The sequence below is a fragment of the Meriones unguiculatus genome, chromosome 12, assembly GCF_030254825.1.
Source record: "Meriones unguiculatus strain TT.TT164.6M chromosome 12, Bangor_MerUng_6.1, whole genome shotgun sequence".
Taxonomy (NCBI): Eukaryota; Metazoa; Chordata; class Mammalia; order Rodentia; family Muridae; genus Meriones; species Meriones unguiculatus.
The window spans coordinates 14803349-14829220 of NC_083360.1; the positions used below are offsets into that span (position 1 = coordinate 14803349).

The window sequence follows — 25872 nt, forward strand, 5'->3', positions numbered from 1 at the left end:
CTGACAACACCTTGAATCTTGGACTTTTAGCCCTTAGAACTACAAAGAAACAAATTCGGCTGCAAAAGACTCTCAGTCTGAACAATTTTGTTATAAGTGCAATCACAAGTAAGTCCAGAGTTCAAAGGTATCCCCTAAAGTCATATTTCCCTTAGTTTTAGAGAAGTGATGAATCAGAGGCTGAACTTCTGACAAAGGAATTCAGATCCAAAAAGGGGGAAAGGGAAAAAACTCAAAGAGAAGGACAAGAAAGAAGTGTAAGTAGAGAGAGGCTGCAGCTGAGTCAGGGCCCCTGTATAAACAGACCTGTATAAGGAGACATTGTGCTTTCATTTCAGACTTGACAATGGACCGAGGCAATGAAAACAGGCATGGTGATGTCACAGCACCTGTCTAGGGATGCCTAAGATAGCAAAATGATTTTGCATTTGTATTCTGGAGCCAATGTAAGAAATCATGACCAAGTGGCTTAAAATAACTGAAATTTATGTTACCACTGTGCACAAAACCAGAAGTCTGAGATAAAGGTATCAGCAGGACTGGTCTCTTCCGTAACCATGAAGGACTTATCCGTATCACTGCCCTAACTTTTGCATGCTGCTTACACATTTTGTCTTCCCTTCTGATGATACCAAATTCTCTATGTGTTCTCACCTGTTCTTCCCCTTTAGGGATTACTTTATTGTCTCAATTTTTTAGATTTTTTAAAATTACTATTTTGATATGGATACAAGGCCAGCCTCGAATTCACTATGCAGCCCAGGCTGGCCTCAAATTCATGAAAATGTTCTTTCCTTCACCTCTTAGAATGTCTGTATAACCAGCATGGGCTACCAAAACTAACCCTTTTGTAAGAATCCCCAAATAGGATTTGTGTGCTAAGTCTAAATCTGCAATGATCAGTTCTCTATAGAAAAGCTCAATAGCACCTTCAAAAAAAACCTGCTTCAAGACATGGTAGCATTTGTGGAAACCAGTAATCGGTCAGAGCTATGTTTTGTAGCTATCTTTGGTAGGTGACTAGATTCTGATGGACAGAGAAAGTACAGGGTTGAGACTATATTTCAATGTGCATCTCAGGAATTAGGATGGTCCCCCAACCTTAGACCACAACAATGTCTAAAAGAGAAGGGTCATCTTGACAGGACATGAGTATGATGCCAACATAAAATACTCCTTCCTTGCTATCTCACCTTCAGCACTGTTTGAAACCATACCCTGCATTCCAAAATAAAAAGGACAGGGAGCCTTCCTCCAAAGGCACTAAAGGAAGCTTAACCCTAAATTTAATTTGGAGTTTTAACTATTTGTGGTTTGGTTATTTTAAATCCCAAAGCAGGAATTGATCTTTTGCCACATTTCTCAGCCAAGGTTCCAGAAGGAAACAGATGGCACTCTAGCTGGATAATAAAGAAGAGTTTCATAAAAAGTGGGGGGGAGGGCAGAAAGGGAAGAAAGGGGAAATGGGGAGGAGAAAAGGAGTGAACAGGAGTAGGAGAGAGAGACCATTTCCAAGAGTTTGCTGAAAGTAACAAGGGAACTTTGTCAAGTAGGAGGGCATCATGCAGACGAAAGGGCTCAGGGCAGAACTGGTTTCCAAAACCTTCAGAAAATCTCAGTCTGCCATTGGTTGTCTGTTTGACAAAGAAGCCATCAGCAGATGGCCCTGTCAAACCAAGCAGTCAGAAAGGTGGAAACTGAAGTCCAGACACATTGGCTGATCTCTCTTCCCACTCTACTCTCCCATTTTGTTAGTGATCCTCACCCATCAAATCCAAACAGACCTTGCAGTACAGTGGAAGCCTGGTCCCACCCACATCTGTGGCCCTTCCAGGGTCCAGAGTAGGAAAGAGCAGAGAGCATGTCTGGATATTTTCATTATAGACCCAATAGGACCAAGGAACCAAAGGAATAATGCCCATCTGTGTTTTCTCCTAAAGTGAATGGAAAAGCCAGGGTGCAAGGACATTGGGGAAAAAAAATAAACAAACAAGGTTCCATTTATGATTGTGTCATGACAGCCTTACCAGTTACTATATCAGTGTCAGAAATAACAGAACACAACTGTTATTTGAGGCAGCCAGTGACATTGTACTCAAAGTCAGGAATCAGAAAGAGATAAATCCTGAAGATAAATCCTCTGGTTGCTTTCTCCTGTTGAACTTGGCCCAGTTCATGCAGCGGCACTGCCTACATTCAGTTAATTCTCCCTGGGAACACACTCACAAACAGAGCCATATATGTATCCCAGGTGGTTTTGCATCCCTAGGGTTGCAATCATGATTAAAAATCACAACAGCTAATTAACTAACTCAGAGGAGTAATAAATTCTTAAGAAGGTAAGTAGTGAGAGGAAATGTTTCAAACCTGCTCAACTAAACCTTCTGGCCTCCACCCCTGCACTTGGCATTGCTTTTTGATGGTTGGAAGGTCTTAACTCCAAAGACTTCTGTGGCTTCTTTGTCATTTCCATTAGTCCTGTATAATACATGCACCTCTTTGTCTTAAGTGCGTTTGTCCATGCAGATCTCCCATAATTATTCTTTTAAGTTTCAGTTAAGTCTCTGCATTCAGTTATTTATGTACAGGATCAGATTATGTAGTCAGAGACTTTTCCCTATGTCTTTGCAAAGAACCTACCCTCTTCCTTCCATCAAGTAAGACACTGCTTTCCCCTACTCTGGCTTTAAGTTCTGATTGCTGTTTTGCTAATCAAAACCACATTTGGAAGGATAGAATGGCAGAGTAGGGGAAACTCTAGGATAATGGTAACATATATCCAATAGACATGTACTCCTCTAAACAATTTTTATGCTTTATAAGTAATAATGATTCCATCCCCTCTTTTAAAATATGAGGAAGCCGGAGTTTTCTTGAGTTCAAGGACTTGAAAATGGTCATAGAGCTAGCTAAAATTCTAAGCCATGTATGACTTAGCAAAGCCCTCTCTGTTCCCTTTCAGTTACTGTTTTCTATATATTAAGTCTACAAATTACTACCTCTATAACTCTAGGAAATTAATTCAACCACCTTTATCTCAGTTTCCTCATCTACAAAATGAGAGTGTTCATCATTCGTGGCCTTCCTAATTGACAGAGTAAATTTACTAGATCTTCAACTAGAGTCCATAAGCTAACTAAAGAGAAGCAGTATATAAATGTCGTAGGTATTGAGAACATCTCTCTAGTCCTTCAAGGAACATCCTCTCACCTAGCTTGAGGAGTCAAGAAGAACAATCCTGGATGCACTGGGGATCAACCAGACCTGTTACATATGCCCACTGCGTCCTGCTCACACACCTGGTTTCCTCTAGAGTTGGTACTTCTCTGTCTCTGACCTCTCCACATTTTGACAGGGTCATATAATCTGCTCCAGAGCTTTTGAGGCAAGTAAAATACTCCAAGTACAATATAAATGTTCTCCCAAAGAGCAGCAAATGCTTTTTTCAGTGGCCTTATTTTATTTCTTTAAAAACAAAACAAAATAAACAAACAAACAAATAAAAAAACAACTAACAACTATTGGGCATGGTGGCACACACCTGTAATCTCATCACTTGGGAGACAGGAGCAGGTGAATCTGTGAGTTTGAGGCCAGTCTAGTATACAAAGCAAGTCCAGGCCAGCCAAAACTACATAGAGAAATGCTATCTTGGAAAAAAATTAATAATACAGATATGAGGGGGTGTGGAGGGAGACTCCTCTTTCTTTTTATATAACTTCACAAGGAGCAAAGATCAATGTTTAAAGTGCAAAAGGTGCTCTACATTCAACCCTCTGCTGCCCTCCACAAAACTCAATTAAACCCTTTAACTCTTTCCTCTTCTGCTACGTCAAAATTACAAAATGCTAGTGATCTGCAGCTTCTTGCTGACATCACAAAAAACATGAAACACTATTAGAAACCTCAACTCCTGGGAACTTCCTTGGCCCAATTCCAAAACGAAATCAACTCCAAAAGTGAGTAAGTATAATCTTATCAGCCACAAATCACGGATTTTCCTTGCATGATACAATTAAACCCAAACTTTGACTCTGAATCTGTTCTAGGAATTGGGCAAATGAGATTAATATTTTAATTAATTTATTTATTTATTCACTTCGCATCTCATTTGCAACCACCTTTCCTTCTTTCCTCCCAATTTCCCCTTCATTCACACCCTGTCCCCTTCCTCCTCTCCCAATTCTTCTCAGGAAAGTGAAAGCCCACTTGGTTCCAAGCCTCCCCAGGACATCAACTTGCAGCAGGACTAAGAGCATCCTCTCCCACTGAGGCCAGACAAGAAAGCCCAGCTAGAGGAAAGGGATCCAAAGTTAGGCAACAGAATCAGAGATAGCCCCTCCCACCCTGCTCCAGTTGTTAGTGGATTCACATGAACAATAAGCTGCAGCTCCGCTACATATGTGCAGATGGCTCAGGTTCAGCCTATGCATGCTCTTTGGTTGGTGGTTCAGTTTCTGTGAGCCTTGTGGACCCAGATTAGCTGACTCTGTGGATCTTCTTGTGGTGTCTTTGACTCTACAGACTCCCTCAATTCTTTCCCCCACTCTTCCACAGGACTCCCTCCCCCCAAACTCTGCCTGATGTTTGGCTCTGAGTCTCTGCATCTGTTTCTATCAGCTGCTGGGTGGAGTCTCTCAGAGGACAGTTATGCTAGGTTCCTGTCTGCAAGCATATCAGAGTATCATTCATAGTGTCAGAGGTTTGCTCTCTGACATGGGATGGGTCTCAAGTTGGCCAATCTCTGATCCATCTTTGTCCCTGTATATCTTGTAGGCAACAACCTTGGGTAGGTTTTGTGGGTGGGTTGGTTCAGTAAAATATGAGCATCTTGTTTTAAATGATTTAATTTTGACATATGCTTTCTGGGGTACTTAAATAAATTTGACAGTCATAAAGCAGGCTAATAGCATTTTTTATTGTTTGCTTGGCTCAGGTCGGGAGGTTGGGTTTGGGTTGTTTTTTTGTAAAAAAGAACTATAGCAATAAGGGGCAATTGTTTCTTCTTTTCTTTTTCTTTTCTTTTTCTTTCTTTTTTTTTAATTTTGATATCATTTTGGGGTCAGAGTTTCTCTAATAGCCTTGTCTGTCCAGGACTCAATTTGTATATCATGCTGGTCTTGAAGCCACAAAGATCTGCCTGCCTCTGCCTCCCCTAGTGTGCTATCTGACAGTTGGTTCATTTATGAAGTGCTGGGATTCTCCACATATAAGGCACAACTCTGGATTTAAACCTAGCTCCCATTTCCCAAGAGAAACATGAAAGGCAGGCGTGGGGAGGGGTGAATATCTGAGGAGACTGACATAAACAGAGATGGCTCATGCTAATTATTACACCAGAAAGAATTCTGAATCCCCCAACTAAGAGAATAAGAATTCCTGATTTGTCTAAACAGGAATGTGCAGTTATAACTCCTACATACAATTCATTCTGGATAATTTAAGTTCTTGGAATCTATATCAATTTCTATACAAGGAGCAATTATATTTTCCTTGTAAGACTTTGTAGGGATGGTATGAAATGTCTGATACAATAGCTAGCAGTTATATAAGGGCAGCTATTGTTGTTATTTTTCTGCCATTATCATTACAACAAGCTTTTTCTACTTGGTGTGTATGTGTGTTTAGTCTTTTATTAGATTCACAATAGATTTACATCTTGGTAAAATGTTAAAATGCATTTGATAGTCTATATTAGGCAACTGTGGTATCATTTTTGTCTCACAGGAATAAAAATACTTTTCAGAACCAATGGATCATTGAAATCAGTAGCCCAACTTGAAGCAGCTGGGTTGAGTCAATAGGCTGAGGCACAGCCTATTCCCTAAGGAGAGCAGCAGTCACCATCCCACACATAGCTCTGCACTTGGTACAGACCGGGCTCCAGGTCTGCATATGCTGGAAGTTATACAAGTGCTTAATTAGAAGAGGGAGGACACAAGAAACGTCACAGCAAGTTCCTTCTAGCCCATTGTCAGGTTCCATGAATTCCTCGGCTGAAGCCACTTGGATTACCAGTGACCCAATCTAAGCAAATCACTTATGCTCCTCTTATCACCTTTCACCTACTTGTGTTCTCAACATCTGCATTCATGACTCTGAAAGACCCATTACATCCTAAGGCACTATTATTATTATTGTTGTTGTTATCATTGTTATTATTATTATTTATTTGAAATTCAGATTTCTCCCAATAAAGTAATTAGAATACTGCTACTTATAACAGTATAATATGAAAGTATAATACTTATATTTATGGTATAAGTAAAACACTTTTTAAAGACAGGATATGCAGTTTTAGCCTGAGAACCCTCAGAGCAAGCCTGTAGATGAGAGCCAATAATTTCTTGTGGGTTTTAGGTAAAGATATCATTTAGGTTTATTTGTAGACAGAAAACTCTATCACTTGCCATCATTGCCTTGGGCTTTAAAAATACTTCTGAGATAGAAATCATTATCCAAAGGAGGACATTTTATTTCGATGGCGTAGGTCAGGTGCACTGGCTAACACCCAGATGATATTGATGTCCCTTCAAGATTTAAAACAATGTTTATATCATTTATTTATTCACTCACACAGAGAGAGCACCCATCTTGAAGAATCAGGAACACTGAACAAGGTTTACATAAATCTGACTGTTTTTTTCCTCCAGCCATTTGGCTCAGTCTGTTAGACCATAAATATTCAATAATACTTTACAATGACAAAGCATCCTTTGTGCAAACATCGCTAAGCACATTATTCTCCAATATTACAGTCTCCTTTTTAACCTACTGATAAAGTCACAGGAACTAACTGACTTTCTTCAAGGTCCCACCACAAATTGTTTATTTTGTCAATCAAAGCCCAGGTGTCCTGATCCTAGTTATAACTAAGCAGAGGAACAAACAAACACACACATTTTTAGGTGCTTAAGCTAGTGACCTACACTAAATATTTCTAAATTGAATCTATTAGGCAAAATGTCTTCCGTAAAGATGTTAAATGTTGTGATGCATCCAATTGAATTTTATAACTTTCGCTCCAATTTGCCCAGGGCCAGTTACCATTTTCAGAGCCCCAAGAATGACCTATTTTAATTGAATCCTGTTACAAACACTTAAACTTTCACACTCTAATCAAATCAGGTTTCTAAATAGAAACTGAAGTTGGAGCAGAGAAATAAAACTTTTCATGGAAAGGTCCACATGCAGTACTAGCACAGTCATATAAGAACATTCAAGCAAAGCAAAGAGATGGACAAGTACTAGTAAGGCTCAGGGAAACCACGACTTGTGTTACTCAAGCAGAGGGAAATATGTTCTAGTATTTTTTGTATCTCTTCCTCCAAATGCTAAGTGATCTCAGTTAAATGTAAATAAAATATAAAACGGGAAGTTCTTTTGAAATCCTCTCTGTGACGTAGGTAAGTACACATTTCGCAGAATTCTGGGCTCATCACTGACCAAAGCACCAGCCACGAGCTTATGAAAAATCACGGCATTTACATTGAGTCCACATATCTGTGGGTTGGTCTCGGCCAATGCTAGCTGTAGAAGGCCAACTAAAGCAGAGCTGTTAGTGTAAGATATAAGACCCTGCCAATAGGTGACTTTAGATCAACAGCCCACCCCCCAGAAACTGTAGCAATTTCCTTTTTTTATAGCACTACAGTCTAAATTACTCACTCAGGCTTGCTTTCTTCATCCTCTCCCTCCTCCATGCATGCTATCTTTTCTGGCTCCTTTCTTGTTTTCCTTCATTGCTCACTAATAAAATTGTTGCTTATGAAATATCACCTTGGTAACCTCTTCTCAGAGGACACAAACTAACATTCCACTGATGATGACGATGGTGGTGATGGTGATGCAATGGGAATTATGGCGATGATGGGAATGATGATGAGGGATAGTGAGAGGGTGGTGATAGTGATTGTGATGATGATGATGATGATGATGATGATGATAATGATGATGATGATGCTAGGGGCTAGTGACTATAGTGATATGATCACAGGACTGGGGATAAAGATGATGGCATTAGAGAAGGGTAGTGATGGTGCCAGTGATAAGGAAGAGGAAGATAGAAGAAGATATTTGTGAAGCTGTATAAGTTTGAGGCCAGTCTGTTACATACAGTAGCTGGGCTCCTAAAAGAAAATTAATTTTTTATTTGAATGCCCTCCACAAATTTGCAGCTGTCTACTCATTTGTTATGTTGAATAGGACTTATCTATTCATTCTAATATTGTTTGATAAGTTATTCTAATAAAGTAGTTTCCAGAGTGGTTTTCAAGTCAAGAGCCAACAGCTTAACTCTATGGCTGATTGCAAAGTGGTCACTGGGTATTAAAACAAACAAAGGGCAAGAAAGTGAGTCAAGGTCAAAAAACTAGATAACTTAGGCTATTAAAGCATCCAAGCCTCCAATCTTAGGATTTATTGACACAATTAAATAGATCACTAAATAACAGTCCAATGTCTTTTGTTGTAAGTGAAAGAATTGGTGTAATAAAATACACTTTAAAAGATGTACATCCTATCAGCATCATTCTATGAATGAATACTGGCTTGGAACTTTTATCAGTATACAGATCCAAGAACAGAGCAGCCTGATAAAATCAGCGGTACTTAGGTTCACTTGGGATTCCTTTGACTCATAAGCGTTGGTCCCTGAAGTGGCCCTATAATCACTGGGTTAGCCTTCAGTCTTGACACACTTCTGCCGGTGCCATCAAATAATGTCCTGAGGTTTGTTCATGCTGGACACTGTTGTGGCAGCCTCAGATCACGCCTACTCTATGTCAACTGGCAATAGAAAGGAGTCTTCCATAGGCAAGCTTTTAAAGTCTCTTTTACATAAGTATTCATGTGAACAAGAAGATTGCTCACGCTTTGCGGAAATGACCCTACCATAACGTTATCCCTTAAACAAACTGCAGTACCAAAGTGCACTGTGCCAAAGCGCCCCCTACAGGGAAAAGAAAGTTCCCAAATGTTCTCTGCACGGACTTAATCATCCTGGCGCATTTAAATTTCCATCACCATGGGAATTCAGATAGGGTGTGAGAAGTAATTGTGTTGTGACATATATTCCAAATGCCTTCATTTTTAAGTTATTAGAAAGATCCACTTTATGAAAATTTCCAACCTTTGCTTAAGGGTGATGTGCCCAAAAAGCTACAATGCATGAAGTTCACACTCATGCACTAGCCAGCAATGATGATCATCAGAGCATGTATTCCACCCACTAGGCTTCAGATAGCAACACTCACCCAGCCATCAAAGCATGAGCCAAGTGCAAAATGTCATCCAGGATACTTCTCAAAGCATGTATTCTCAGTTGCTCTTCGCAAATATTCTCCTTATGCAGTCTTTTATGGAGTGCCAAGTGATTAGAAGAACTCCTAATGATTTACATATATTTTAAAATATTTCAATTCAAAACCTTCGGCATACTTCTAGAGACATGACTGTATCTTTCCCCAAATGTAGTTCAAAATTGCATATTTTCGTGCCTTGCCTCAAAAAATGTTTCATGTGCTGATATTCACATGTATGTCATCCTCAAAACTAAACAGCCTTTCTCCTTCAAATGCAACTTAGACACCACAATCATTTGCCCGTACATTTTACTCTTGTAGCGCTATTCTTCCAGTCTTCCCCAATAGTATGTTCATTGTAAAATATTGTAATTTCATATCATAGTTATGTACCTGCCTCTACCCCTTAAATTTTACTTAAATGATCTTTTTATCTACCTGTCTATAACCAAACCATAATCTCCATAAAATATGTTTAATTGGCATAAACTAATAACTATATATCATTAATTTGAATAAGTAGTCATAATTTAATTTAATTACTCATCCCTTGCCAAGAAAATCAGGTCTCTTATTCAACAGGGGAACAAACATTTTCTGTATCATTTTATATCTTTTCTCTCCAAGTGAGAGAAAAGACATTATTCAACAAGCCAACCAGGTCACAGCTTTAGTATGGCTGCATCTGGCCTTAATTTGAGCCATGGAAAGAACACTGGGAGCATCCTACAAAGACACTTAGCCTCAGCTGCATAATGTCTGTGTTGAGGATTGCTCACTTCTCCCTTCAGCAAGCCACGTGGGTAGGAGGAATTTCTGTGGGCCAACATTTATCAAGTCCTATGCAGGAGTCGAACCAAAAACTATAGTATTATTACTCGTCACTTACTCCTTCCATATCTTCTTCCCTTTACAGCAAAGGCAAAAAGCAAAGCCCTTCCTTCTGCAGAATTACACCCTGTGAAAGATCAGTAGTGCCCCACACTCTGTCTATCCTCACTGGTGTGTTCCCCTAGCCTGGGACTACTCCTAGCCCTGATAATAATTTAGGAGACGTATGAAGTAATGGGCTATCAAGAGAAAATGTTGCATTTTCTAAGTTCCCCAGTTATGCATCTGCATGATAGACTGCAATAACTGCAAGAAAGATTTTTGTCTTTAGAGTAAATAATGCACTTTTTCCCCAAGTCTCAAAGCCTATATTTAAATGATTATTCATAGGTGCTATGGGAAACTTAAAGCTTTAGCTTGGCAAATCCCAATGTAAAATGGGTAATGTTTCATAAGCCTTGTTTACGTGTCACCGGCCCAGAAACTCATCATTGCCTCTTATATTATGCTCCTGACTCCCAAGCCAACCTCTGAAATCTATTTATCTCATTATGCACCTGGAGGATATTTTGTGACACGGACTCCCATTTACAGCATTGTTCCTTTGAGAAATTGTCCCCTAAATTCCTAGTCTAGTGGCATGTAGATACATTTCTACTTGCATTCAGTGGTGCATGGTAAAAACAGTATATATATGAAGATGAGCACAAGAAGTAATCTTTTTATTCTAAAATATACATTCCAGAAATGACCTTTTTTAAATGACTGTTGTTTATTAGAGGTAAACAATTGTAGCCTGTGCTATAGAGAGAGATTTTCTGAATTTGAAGTGTCTCGTGTGCTGGCTGTTATCAAGATGAAACATGGGCTTGGTTATAAGATTTGACATTGAACCTGAAGCTGTCTGACCTTTTGTCTTTATTTTCAATTCTTCTCATAACTTCTTTAAATGTATATTATAATTAGTATTCTATAAATGCATGCATCATAGAAAACATTTTTCTGTCTTAAAGCAATTTAAAACCAAATATATTTACAGTTTTTAAATATAAAATGTTCTCTTAAACTAAAAGAAATACCTTTTCAAACAGTTAATGTAAAAAAATGTTTAAATCTCATTTATTTTATCTATCGGTCCTGATTAAAATTCTTCAGCCCAGTCCACTCTCAATTATTCATGCTAAGGAAGGGGGATCAGTGGCCTGGATAATCTAAAACAGCAGACAATTTTAAAAGCCCTTGTATTTGGCCCAGGCATACTTTACAATCAAACTATGATTATCTACATTAATGAAAGGAAGAGAAGACACTATGAGAAAAACGCAACACCAAGAAAGATCTGCTGAGCTGGCTTCAGGCACTCCAAGAAAGAAGATCGCTGGGTTCAATGGAAAAAAAAACAACAGGGTCCCAACAGAAACAACCTATCCAAAATATAGGCACATAGTGACAATATCCACATGACTACCCAGAATGGTAATAGTTATCATTAGAAGCATGGAGTTATGTTAAAACACCACCAGGTTAAAATGTGTGCTGCCCATTTTGCCCTAAATAGTGTAAGAATAGATTATTAATAGATTATTAGAGAATGGAAAGAGGGTTCAATGAATAAAAGCACCTGCCATCAAGTCTGAAGACCCAAGTTCCATACCTGTGACCTACATGATAGAAACAGAGAACTAACTCTCACAGTTGACCTTCCAATTTCCATGGCGTACATGTATACACACAGAGGCTCACACAAGCACACACGGGCGTGCACACACACACACCACACCAAATAAATAAAATGTAACTTTAAAAAGGAATCAACTGATAGTATATAGTTAAAAATGCTACTCTTGAGGGTTTTCCTAGTAAAAGAACCAAGCTTCCCCTGTCACTACTAATTTCCCAATGACACTCTTGAAATACTAACACAGAGGACAAATCAGAAAGCCGCTGTGTGACAGAGCAGAAAATCCAAAGCTTCAAAATGAGAATGCCTGGACCTTTGTCCTCTGCATCTCCTTATTCATGCCAAAGTGAGGTGAGCATTCAAGCAAAGAGAACAGCATGTGCAAAGGTACAGAGGCATGAAGGTCATGGCATTTTTTTAAAAAAGCCACGTGCTGCATGTTAGTTAAAGAATAAGGTACCAATGGAGAAAAAACAGAGCGAGTAGGGTCATCCAAATATTTTTATATTTTTTATATAACACGTGGGTTCTGATCCTATAAAAAATAAAAAAGGTCAAAGTTTTCTAATGATTACAAAATATATGGAACATATTTTGACTGTCACTGTTCTAAGCATCTAATATTCATAAATATCTAATATTCAGTTTACATTAACTCTTACTGTGCCCATTTTACAAACAAAAAAGAGGGGCTTACAAAGTTTAGTTATTGTTTAAGATTCCACAGCTAGGAAGTAGAGGTGGGGTACAAATGAAATATGTACCCATATTCAGAGCTTGTGATCTCCTTTAAGAAGTAAGAAGATGGCAAATTTGTAAGAGAGAATGGTGGAATTAATGTGCAGAAGATATCAGTGGGGTGTGAAAAGAAAGGAAGAGGACTAAGAAAAGACCATGTAGTCAAGAACTAATGGAAAACTAAAAACAGTGAAGAAAGGAGGCATAGTAACAAGGTTTACATGAGCCAAAAAGAAAATGAACTAAATTAGTGTGGGCATGAGAGGAAGAATTTTTGCATGAGCTCCATGCTGCTGGCTCTAGGATCTATTGGTGCTCTCTAGTAAATGTTGAAGCATCACTTTATCTTGTGCATCCATGAATTTAGCTGGAGAGCCAGTTCTGAGAGATGAGAAAGCCCAGGAAGGAACAACAATACCTTCTCTCTCCAGCTCAGTGCTGCATGCATGCCCCCAAATAAGCAAACACTCAGTCTTAACTGAAGGATTTGTTGCTGACAGAAGAATTCATACACAAGCATGGGCCAATATGTAAACCCCATGCTTCAAATAAATTACTGAGATACTATGACTTGTTTCTTGCTTCTGAAGGTTAAATACATTGACTCTCATTTAGCTTTCTGTGTAACATCCTTGGTACAACCATAAAAGATAAACAAGGAAATGAAGGCATAGGCAGAGTAAAACTGCAGAAAATTCTGTATCTTATCCAGAAAAAATAAATGTTATATATTGCAAACACATTTGTAAGTATCTTAATAAAACTAAACCCATTTTCAGACCATTGCTATCAAAACAAAACTATGAGTGTTATACTTATATGGATGTTAGGGAGAGACTGAAAATGTATACTCCAAATTTTAAGATCCTTGCCTGGCCAACATCCAAGTGAGTTTTTGCTGTATGTTTTACATGCTCCACAGTTATATTATTCTTAGACTCCAATTTATCTGGAAACACATGATAAGCAAGCATTCAATTCAGAGCTTTGTCAGTACAAAAGGATGTACAAGCAAAACAATGGAGCTTTACCAATAAATACCACATAATGAGCAGTGATGGCAACGGTTACTTTTCAGCACTACCTTGGAAGCCAACTTAGGAACAGGAAGACTTGGTTCATGAGGATTCTGTGCATTCAGAAATAGAGAAGGTAAGAGATATGACAAATGTAACGACCAAGCAACTGATCCCAGAACCAAACCCATGTATCTACAGCTTTTCTTATAACAACCACCACCACCTGAGTGATGTTTCCTCACATTGTCTGAGTGCTTCACTTTCTATGGTCTGAAGTTCCACTGATTCTCTTTGTTGTCTTAGTTTGTTCGGGCTGCTGTAACACAATACCAGAGTCTTACTGGCTTAAAAGTCTGAGGCCTCAGTACCAGCTTGGTCATGTTAGAGTGAGGATTTCTTTCTGGGTCAAGGGTGGGAGCTTCAGACTATGCTCACACAGAATGGAAGAGAGAAGTCTGGCCTCTGTATTTCTTTTCCAAGGCAGGGAGCCCATCAAAGAAAGAGTCAGTCTGAGGATTAGAGTATCTAACTACAAATTTAGAGGGGAATCTGGGGAGACACTCTTGTCTGTAGCACTCAGCTTTACCCCAAAAGTGTGGGCCTAGAGAATTTTCAGAATGCGGATGCCTTAGTGCTGATGGGAGAATATAATGGCAAAAAGAAGAGAGAACTTGTTCAGTTCGTTAATTTTGAATAATACCTCATCGCTTAGAAAGTACTCCCATATGTTAATGAATGTTAATAAAGACTTTTACATAAATGAATATTATATTAAGGTCTTTATTTATGTTAATAAAGATTTCAAGTTCAAAACAGAGTGGAACATACATATTTAATTCTTTTCCTTCTCACACTCCATGGAAATGACAGTAAATAAGAGATCCACAACTGAGCTTACATTAAAACAGTCCCACTACAACATCACATTTACTCAAGTACTTCTGGAAAATAGAAATAAAATAGGACCAATTTGTCAGAGAAAGTAAGACAAAGCACTCAGACGTAGACCCTGGAGAAATCTGGAGACAAGTGGGAAGCTTCTGCTTGACAACCTCTGAGGCAGCCATCACAGGGGAAAGCAGACTTGGCTTTCCATCCTGATAATTAATCCAGGGATCATCTGTGTCACTGATGGCCTGCTGGGTTCATCTCCTCCATCAACAAGACAATGGTACCTTCACCGCATGTTCATGCTAAGAGATGCTTCATGAGAGTGACAAATGTGACCAGGAAGGATTCTAACATGCTTAATGGAGCAGTAGAGAAAGGAGAGGGGAAGTGAGGAAGACAGAGACATGGGTGGAGGGGAGGGGAATGAGGTTGGAGGCAGACAGACAGAGCAGAACAAAGGTAAACAGACTTTTTAAAGAATTAGCATCCGGTGATTTCTAAGATCTAAATCTTGGCTAGCTCCCCCACATACATTTTTCAGTCTGTGAGGATTGACCATTAATTGCCTCAGCTCTCAACTGACAAACAGAACTTTGTTCCTTCGAAGGCATCCTTGTTTCACTTGATGATACAGATCTAGTTTAAAGAAGTCTAAATATGTTGCTGCTATTAATCAGCATATTAGTTCATTCATAAATACCATAGGACCTTCAGGCACTAGATGAAAACCTCTTGAGTGAGGTATCCCAGAAGCAGAAAGACACACATAGTATATACTCACTTATAAGTGGATATTACACATATAATATAGGATAAACAAAATAAAATCTGTACACGAAAAGAAGCTAAACAAGAAGGAAGACTCTAGGTAAGATGATCAATCCTCGCTTAGAAAGACAAATGGGATGGACATCAGAAGAGGAAGAAAACAAGGAACAGGACAGGACCCTACCACAGAGGGGCTCTGAAAAACCCCATCCTGCAGGGTATCAAAGCAGATGCTGAGACTCAGAGTCTAACTTTGGGCAGAGTGCGAGGAATCTTATGCTAGAAGGGAGGGATAGAAAGACCTGGAGGGGACAGGAGCTCCACAAGAACAGCATCAGAACCAAGAAATCTGGGCCCAGGGATCTTTTCTGAGACTGATACTTCAACCAAGAACCATTCATGGATATAACCTAGAACCCCTGCTCGAATGTAGCCCATGGCAGCTCAATAACCAAGTGAGTTCCCTAGTAATAGGAACAGGGACTGTCTCTGACATGAACTCAGTGGCTGGCTCTTTGACCACCTCCCCCTGAGGGGGGAACAGCCTTACCAGGCCACAGAGGAGAACAATGCAGACAGTCCTGATGAGACCTGATAGGCTAGGGTCAGATGGAAGGGGAGGAGGACCTCCCCTAACAGTGGAAAGGAGGAGGGGCATGGACAGAGAAAAGGGAGGAAGGGTGAGATTGGAAGGGAACGAGAGAGGAGGCTACAGCTAGGATACAAAGTGAATAAACCATAGTTAATAAAAAATAAATAATTTTTAAAAAAAATAAGCACAAAAATAAAATTAAAATAGGAAGGCAATATATTATGGTCCACCTCTCAGCATTCAGGAGGGTGAGCCACAGGGTTATGAGTTAATGGACCAAAGTTCAAGCTAGCCGAAACTATACAGCAAAACCCTGTCTTTAATAAGTCCAAACAATAATATGAAATATAAACACACACACACACACACAATTAGGTATATATGTGTTTTTTTTCCTTTTGATATTTTTTCAGGGGTTTTTTCTTTTAATTTCTTCTTTTTATTCCATTTTCTCTTTTTACCTTGTTTCTCTTGTTTAATCTTTTTCTGTTGTGTAATCTTTTGCAAATTGACAAGTTATAGTTACACCTATCTGTGGACTATAAAGTGATGTTATGTGAGACAAGGAGAGCTGGCCTCTCCAGCTGCAACACTCGAGAGAGTGGGCCCAGTGCCTCAGAGGGGCAGCACAGTAGAGCTAGCTTTGGTGGCCGGCTGTAGATGCACCAGTCCCGTGGGCATGAGAACAGGAAAGCTTGCTCTGCCCTTTGCCAGCTGCAGCATTAGGTGAGCTAGCCAGGGCAATGCTGAAGAGCTGGTGCTGGTGGTGTGGGTGCAGGAGAGCTGGCAGGCAGACCAACTCAACTACTGCCCAGGCCCAGATTCCGAGTTCTGAGTTGGCACACCCCAATATCTACCTTATCAATGAACTGCAGGAGTGTGTGAAAGGCCTGTCCTACAGTTCCAAAGCTACAGGATCTCCATGACACAGGGCAACAACAGAATATCCAAGAGTTCAGTGAGGATCCAGTATTGATAGTGCAGCAGAAGCCAGAGGCCTCGAGCCAGACCAATGACTTACTGCAGTGAACATTTGCAAATAAAGATGTGTACGGATACTGTGGGACACTCTATGACACACCGCAGCATGCATGGCAAAATGTTCTTTCTGCTTTGCTTGGCTTCGTTTATTTTTGTTTTGTTTTGTGTTTTATTTTTTTATTTTTGTTGAGGGAGGTTGCAAGGACAACCTGAGAGTTGATGAGAAGGAATGGGGAGAAGGAGTGGGATTGAGGTGCATGATGTGAAACTCAATGTGAAACTCAAAAAGAATCAACAAAAAGTTGATTTAAAAATGTTGTTATGATCTGTGACTGTTTTGTGGATAAATCAATTAAGTATTCTCCCAAGTACGTAAAGTTTTAATGTGAGAACTTTGAAATGTACATTTTTTTACAATTTTGAAATGTGTAACACTCAGTTTTCAGCTGTAGTTCCCCATGCTATCTATAAATGTGTATTTTTTCTGCCTAAGTAAGTCCTCCTTAGGGTTAGGGTCTTTGACCATCATCACCATACCCCCCTAATTCCTAACCTCTGCAGCCACCATTCCCCTCTCCTCACAGTTCAGTTGTTTTATATCCCTGCATTCTACATGCATCATTCTCTTTCTATACCTGGCCTTTTTAGCTGAGTAAACTGTTGTCCATTTTTGCTGGCAGACTGGGTTTTGGGCTTGTATGTTTGTTTATTTGGGGATTTGTTTGCTTTTCTTTTTTAAGGCTGTAAAGTATTTCATTGTTTGCAGACATGACGTCTTCTTAGCCATTCATCTCTTGGTGAGTGCAGGTCAATGCCACACTAAAAATATTGCATTGAACATGAGAGTGCAGATTTCTCTCTAACAAACCTATTTCAAATTTTAGAATAAATGCCAAAATCCATGGCTGCTAGATTGACAACTTAATTTTCATACTAGTAATATTAAAGAATTATAAAGATAACAGTATTCAGAAAACACAGCATGACATTCTAAAAAGAAAAAAAAGAAATAACAAAATAATTTGTTTCTAAGAATTATAAAACCGATTGCTGCCACTAAATATGTAATAGAGGGGCTGGAAAATGGAGTGAATGCAGCTAAATCTCTAATACAGCTAAAGGACATTCATTTGGAAGAAAAGGTTGAGGAAAGTAACCCAGAGAAGAAGCAGAAAATGTAAGAAAGGGTCTCCAGTATTCTTACAATTCAATAAGCAAGGGGTAGGAAGAAAGGTGGGCATCATGTGACATCAGGTTAGCAGTTTTGCAGATGAGACATCGGAGGCTCAATGAAGCTGGCCATTGGTGTTGCACGGTCAATAAGTAAAGCTTGACATGCTCCTGATGAATCGGCTACTCTCCTGAGCCCAAGGCTCGAGTTCAGCCACCATTATAAGCAGAGACTCAGGGGCTTTTTTTTTTTCCAGTTTGTGTCTCCTGGTCTACACCTATTCAGATGCATCTGGCATCTGGTCGGAGAGTGAACATCCGCTGATGCACGTTTGGAAGTCATTCTTGCCTGTACGACATTTTGTTCATTGTCATTCTCGTGGTATGGTGAGAAAAAAATAAGTAATTTGAGATTTTTGTGGATATCAAATTTAAGAGCAGAAGAATGAAGTAGGGATTATGTCATGGTGTGAGTCTGAGACATGCCTCACAGGCTCCTTTCCTGAACTCTCAGTCCCCAGCTACTGGCATACTATTGTTTGGGGTTTTTTTGTTTTGTTTTGTTTTGTTTTTTTAAGGCTGTGGACTCTTTAGGAGGTGGGACTTGCCTGGTAGAAGCACATCCCTGGGCAGGGGCCCTTGAAAGTAACGCATGCCCCTGGCTCCCATCCTGCTCTCTCTGTCTCCTGGCCAAGTACCATGTGAACATGCGTCCACCTTACCTGCTACCACCATGCTTTCTCCTCCATGATGAACCAAAAACTCTCCGAAACCATAATCCAAAACAAACCTTTCACAGCTTAAGTTGCTTCTGTCAGGTATTTTGTTACAGCAACAAGAAAAGTGAAAGTTGACATGACAGAAACAGCCTGCATTAGTTAAACTATGGTGTACTTCAAGTGTAAATTCTTTTCTACTTTTTCCTAATGTAAGAGGCAAACACTCTAAATTTATTTCCCTTTTTCCTTTCGTATGTGATCTGAACAAAAACAGATCTATCTAGCAAGGACTGTTCTGGATAAAAAACACAAGGGTAGCCACTCACCTAATCTCAAACAGAATATTTAATACAAACTAGTAGAAAATGAGGAACAAGAAAAATAGTTGAATTTGGTTGTGCAGAAACAGCAAACAGAAAGCAGAGTTTGCACTGGCATTTACAATCGGTAAATGAAATGTGCCTCCCTTGTGGACTCACTGAGTTTTTAAAAGGAGGGAAAAAGAAACATTCAGAATTGAATCATTGTAAACTTGACCTAAATCTTACTCATATAACTGCCCTGTTCGTTCTCCTGCTTTTTTAAATGTAAGCATAACTTCAAGTCTATCGAGTGTAGAATTCCATTGTTGACAAACCAGAGCAAAAACAGTCAAAGCTGAACCCCTGTTTCTGCAAGGATGAAGCCAAAGTCCCCATTAAATCAAAAGTAAATACAACATGGGTTGCAGGGCAGCATGAACGGCTCATAATGACACTCATAAACCAGAGTCCTTTGCCTCCTTTCGAACCACAAACCCTAGCCCCATTAGGAAGCCTTAATGGAGTATTTTAGACTCTGCTCGGGACTCGTGGGGTTTTACAGAGCACGTTCACCCCTTAAGAGCCTTCTCCAAAATCACCCGCAGTTACAAGCTTCTAAAAGCCATAGAATCAGGTTCTAAATGTCCCTTTCATAGTTCCTCTGTGGTATGCAAGGAAATGAACACAACATCACTGAGCTGCCTCCTGGCTTTGTTCCTTACCTTCCATCTAGCCCAAAAGAGTACACAGAGTCAGCCTTGCAAAGGGTTAAAAATCTTAGTGGGTTTTCTATGCCGAAAATGATGGCACGTCTTACTGTATATGTAAAATGATTGTCTGTGTTTTCCTCCCTGTCTCTTTACTCCAACAAATACATTTTATAGGTCGTGCAATGTTCTTTACAGCTCACCTAAAATGCATAATTTTTCTCCTGCTTATACCACTTATTTATTATTTATTTATGAGATTTATATTGTACCTTCCTCCAAAAAGGCCCAAGGCACTGCACAGCAAAGCATTATATAATAAACATTAAACTCTTCTTCTGAACCATAAACAGTGAAGTGGCCAGAAGAGAGGCAGAAGGAATAAGAGGCACAGGAGGAAGGCCATGGTTCTGGTGAAATACATAAACAAGCCGGGCTATATTGAGAAGGGGGATTAGAAGGGCAGGCCCTGCGCTTCTTAGTTGGCCCCACTTGCAAAGATTCTGACACTACCCTCTGTTACAAACCAAAGCTTCCCAATATCTCAATTGTCAGTGCAGGAATCCATCAGAGCTCCCAAGAGAGTGGAAATAAATACACCTACATAGACGATCATGCTCTGAACACTGGTGAAAAGACATACATGTTTCAGAACAAAATCATTCAATTGCTAATTTTACTTTTTTTTTTTTTTTTTGACAAATACTATTCTCATTCAGCCCTCCTTTTTTCTCAGTGGCTGTGACTTTCCGAAGGTCCATAGGCTGAGGTATAACAAAAAGTCAAAGATTTTCCAAATGAAAAAGTGACAAGCTCAAGTCAGCTTTTTAAACTCAGCCCACGTTAATCTAACTAAGCCACATTTGAGCTTCCTGTATCTGAAATCGAAACAATGGTGGACCAGAAGGTTAAGTAATTTCTCTTTCTTACAGCAACTGCTCAAATAGTCCAGAACACGAAAGGAGTGGGCAGTGTGTGATTTAGAGTCGAAAAAAGAAATGAGCTTTCCCACTAAATGAAGCAGATGAAGATGCTATGCTCCCAAGTGCAGGCTGGAGTGAGCACAGCCCAAGGAGAAAGAGAAAGAACTCTACTGGTGTTGATAGGAGCATCTGTGTGAGAGCTAATGAACATCATGAGCCAGGCGTTCCTGTGCTCCAATTACAGGTGTTCACCCACACCCCAGCTACAGAGCGAACCTGGCGAGTTCCCATTCCATAGTTAAGGAAACTAACTGAGAAATGAGTGCTTCATCTGCCCTTCTTAGGCTAAGAAATGTTTGAAGTAAAATTCAAACCCAGCACTTCTAAGGTAGAACAAGCAAGCACAGAGAAGTCATTCAGTGAACTGATAAAACTAACAGGACGAGGACCCCATACAGCACATTGGTCAAGTACCCCAGCCCAGAAGCTATTGATAGAAAGTTAACACACAATAGCCAATTAGCAGCCACAAACAAAGCCCTTAACATAAGGTGTAACCAAACCCAGTGCAGAAGAACATGGGAAGACTTCCTTCAGGCAGACAGGTGGAGAGGAGGACGGGATAGACTGGCTAAGGTCACCCCAGGTCCTCAGCGGAATGGGATGTTGGTGGCTGAAATCTAACATGAACTTATAAAAATAGTTATATGCTTGTGTCAAGTTACCTTGGCGTTGTCTAGTGGGTAATCCCCAGCAATCTTTCTGGTGTGCCGCTAAATATGAAGATTATATCTAGAAGACATATTATCATAGAACAGTTCCATGGCTGTTCTGCAGGAGATGGCATAATTACCCTCCGTCTTGCAAAGTGAAGAATGTTAATGGAATTTAGTCGGAAATAGTTCATATACTTGGAGAGTTGTAACCTTACTTAATATGTAAATAGATGTGAGCTAAAGGAGTACGCACTTATGACAAGTACCTGTGGCTTAGAAAATCATAGCAGCCGGAAACCTAGCCAGTCACAAGCTGCTAACTTTCTCAGACAGGCCCAAATTAGACAAACGTTGAGTGCTGCTAGGGTATTTCTGCATAGCCCTTCCTTGTTCTGTCTTCCTATACTGACTACCCACATCACTAGGTGGAATTGTTGAATCATTTTTTTATATATACACTTTTTTAGAACATGGATTGGTGTTTTACCTACGTATCTGTCTGCCTAAGGGTGTCAAATTCCCCTGGAATTGGAATCACAGACAGCTGCCATGTGGTTGCTGGGAATTGAACTCAGGTCCTCTGGAAAACCATCCAGGTTCTTAACCACTGAGCCATCTCTCCATTCCTGAGGGTTTTGTGTGTGTGTGTGTCTTTTTTTATTAATGACAGTTAATTCATTTTGTATCCCAGCTGTAGCCCCCTCCCTCAGCCCCTTCCAGTCCCACCCCCCCCTCCTTCATTTCCTCCTAGCCCCTCTCCAACCTCCCCTTCCATCTGACCATAGTTTATCAGGTCTCATCAGGACTGGCTGCTTTGTCCTCCTCTAACTGGTTCAGGGAACAATCCAATTCATAAATCATTTCCTTGCTCAAATAAACCCTGCTAAAATTAATTTACCTAAAGTTTCCCTCTTAATAGATAGTCATCAGAGGTGAGATTTGAAGTACATTTGCAGAATGCCCAGGAGCAGCAAACACTCTTACAGATGCATTGATCCACTGATATTTTGCAGCATGTGGGGTAATGGGTGAGTTCTATATCAGACTCGAGCTCCATAGACTTGCATTCTGAGATCTTTCACCTTATTTAAACACTGTTTTCCTAGACAGAGTCTAGGGCAGGATTAAATAAAATAACTCAGCTAAATCTACTATACTCCTTAAGATAATATCTTTGGGGGCTGAATAAATGGCTTAATAGTTAATAGCACTAGCTTCTCTTCCCAAGGAACCAGGTTCAATTCCCAGTACCAACATGGCAGCCCATAACTGCTCATAACTACAGTTCCAGAGGATTTTATGCCCTCTTTTAGTACCCATGGACACAAAGCACACATATGATATACTGACATGTAAGCAGGCAAACCATTAATAAATATAAAATAACAAGATTTATTTTAAAGACGGTATTTTTTGAAAAACAAGTCTGGGACTATTTTTAGGAGTTCTCTATGTGGACTGTAGCTGTACTGCCAGGATAACTATACAAAAATAGATAATCTTTCAATAAGATCATTTTGTAATGACTATGAATCTTAACTGCCATCATGCTCCAAACACCAGGACCAGATGGGTTTTAATACTGATGGACTATCTTTATTGCCTAAACTTTTAATTGTTTGGGTTCCGTAAGTTTTTCTTACAGTTATTCTTGTTAAGGAGAGTATTTTAATTTCTTATCACATTTTCCTAATGTCTACCACAATAATTCTCCACAGTAGGTGTAGCCACTCAAGAGTTCAAATGCAGTATTGTTGGTATATCAAGTGGCCTCACTGTGGTTAGAACAGGAAAAAATATTGGAAAGAGAGCCTGGAGGAACTAGCAAGATGATTCGTTGGTGAACAGCACTTACTGTTCTTGTGGAAAACGGGGGTTCAGTTCCCAGCATCCACATAGTAGCTCACAACCATCTGTGACTCCAGTTTTGGGGAGATCCAAATGACCCCTTATTACCTCCTTGGGTACTGGGCGTGCATGTGGCTGGTGCACAAACCCTCACAGGCAAAACACCTATACATGTAAAGTAAAATAAATAAATCTAAAAATTGTTAGGACATAAATAATCATCTAATAAATTTTACACTATGAATTCTGAAGCTAATACTGAAACCAAACAAGCTTATTAGAATTGTGACCAGGTGGCAGTGCCAAGGTTTCAGTTAGCTTTCAACACTAAGAGGATAAGTAGGAAGGAAGACTTGAAATCAATAAAATTTCACCCAAAGCACTATGAATAAAAAGAGAATTAAAATCTACCTCTGTGAACCTGGTAGTGGCCACTGAAATTGGGGTTTTTTTCGTGCATAGCTGTGTCACTCCAATTTCCATATTTATTGTCACATGGTGTTCTTGTGTGTCCCTTTCAGTGTCCAAACTTTCTTCTTTGTATGAGGACAGCAGTAACAGTAACTAACATCAGTAACAGCCCTATCCTACTCCAGCAAACTTAGCTAACTGTATCTTCAAGTGACTAGTACTAGCCTCTGAGACTGACAGGGAACAAACTTTAGTTACTTAAGCCTCACAGCTTAACATCATTTGTTATAGCAATCATATAAAGCTACAACAAGAAATCTTTTACCTTTGCTTAAATCAGGATTTCACCACATGCCCCTATGACCAAATAATGTAGAGAAATTTTCACTGTGGTGGCTGTTAAGAATTCCTAATTGCATTGTCTTCTTCTGTGGCAGAAGGAAGGAAAAGAAGAGCTCCCTTACCAGTGGACTTGGGGAGGGGCATGCATGCAGAGGGGGGAGGAAGGGAGGGATTGGAATCGGAGGAGAGAGGGAACCATAGCGGGGATACAAAGTGAATGAAGTGTAATTAATAAAGAATTAAAAATGGAAAAAAGAATTCTTAATTGCAAACCCATAGAATCAACTAATCTGGGATCGTAGGAGCTCACAGAAACTGAACTGCAAACAGGCAGCCTGGGTGGGTCTGATCTAGGCTCTCTTCATATGTGCTTTGGTTGCATATCTTGGAATTCTTGTGCTACTTCTAACAGGTGGAGTGGGGGCTGTCTGACTCTTTTGCCTACCCTTAGGAGGCTTGTCCTCCTACTGGGTTTCCTGGTCCATTCTTAATATGAGGGTATGTGCCCAGTCTTATTGCAACTTGATATGCCTTGTTTGGTTGATATCACTTGGAAGCCTGCTCTTTTCTGAAGGCAAGTGGAGGAGGAGTGGGTTGGGGGAGAGGAGAGATGGGAGGGGAGTAAGAGAGGAGGGAGGAGAAATTGCAGTCAGGATATAGCATATGAGAGAAGAATAAATAAACAAATAGGAAAAGAAGACTTTTTCATTGCTTGGCAGGATAGGAGGATACATATGTTTTAGAAAAGTAAACCCAATTGTTCTATGTGTGGCACACATGAGTATAGAGGCTGAAGCTAAAACACCAAGCCTGCCTGGATTTACCATTTATGCCCAATAGTTCCTCATTCCTCTCTTAGGAGCTAACCCAGGAAATAAGTGACATGTTCAAGATAATGCTTTGCTTTGGCTCGCTTGGAACAGAGCAGAGAACATTTCCCAATTAATGAAGAGCTCCTGGGAGGGATTTACTCAACACTATCTAGCCAGTGGTGGACGAGGAGGAAATTTTTTCCCAAATACTCGGCAAATTTGTTCAAGAAACCAATCACAAAGGTGGATACCTCGATGTAAACTGCTTTCTCAGACAGCTCAGACTAAATGGAAGGCAGCTACAACCCATCCTCACCCCTCACCCACCCCTCCTTACATCTGAGGAAGGAGAGAAGGGGGTGGGGTCTCTTTTGCCTAAAAAGAGACACTTTATATTTATAGGATTTCGCATTTTTCTTCTGGTTTTTGCCTATTTGCTACATCCTCCTTCCAAGGAATACAGAAGCCACCAAAAGCATCAATTGCAGCCCCAGGATGGAGGAAGCATCTTCTCCTACCTTCCACCTGATAAGCGGCAGTGGCTGCTCCCCATCCAAACCCCACAGGGAAAGCCATGGCTGTAGAGGTAGATGTGTCACCCTCCACTAACAGGATTTCAGGAGTTCAGCCAGAGGAGCTGAGCAGCTGTGAAGACCTTTTACCCCAGACCAAAGTCTCAGAGCGCAAACACAAGTGGAAGTAAGAAGAGCTCTAGGTCAGAGGAGTGGCCACAGCTGTGACAAGACAGCTGTCATCCAAGATGACAACATGTCATCCCTTGTTGCTTAGATCTCCCTAGCTTCTGACCAAGTTAATCTTTACCCTTTTAATACAGTGCACGGGCATGGATTTTAAGTCACACAGTTCTTCCAGAGTCCTCCCAAGGTTCATTTTTATATATATGTTGTTTGGGGAGGGAAGGGGATAAAGGCATTGGTTTATGGATTTCTGGCTTCTGATATGGAGAGGCGTGATGGGAAGCCAAGCCCTAAGCTTTTATATAGCCCGTCTTGTCTTTTTCCCTAGGCTTTCTTGCTTCTCCCTAGGCCTCTGTTTCTGAAGCTGTATTGCCTGTCTAAATGTGGCCATCTGCCAATGGACAGATCTTTGGTGGGCATT

General features: G+C 40.1%; 1 protein-coding gene across 9 annotated transcripts in view; it reads right to left on the reverse strand.

Moving 5' to 3' along the window:
- LOC110555025 (cytosolic beta-glucosidase) overlaps positions 1-25456 on the reverse strand; it is a 127427-nt gene extending 101971 nt beyond the window's left edge. For 5 of the 9 annotated variants that reach the window (XM_060365327.1, XM_060365326.1, XM_060365331.1 and 2 more), the window contains exon 1: positions 25272-25456. In XM_060365327.1, coding sequence (XP_060221310.1) covers positions 25272-25329 — 58 coding nt within the window. In that variant the 5' untranslated portion in view covers positions 25330-25456. The remainder of the gene's footprint in view (positions 1-25271) is intronic. The other 4 variants (XM_060365324.1, XM_060365323.1, XM_060365332.1 and 1 more) reach the window with 2 other exon arrangements.
- Positions 25457-25872: the final 416 nt, after the last annotated feature.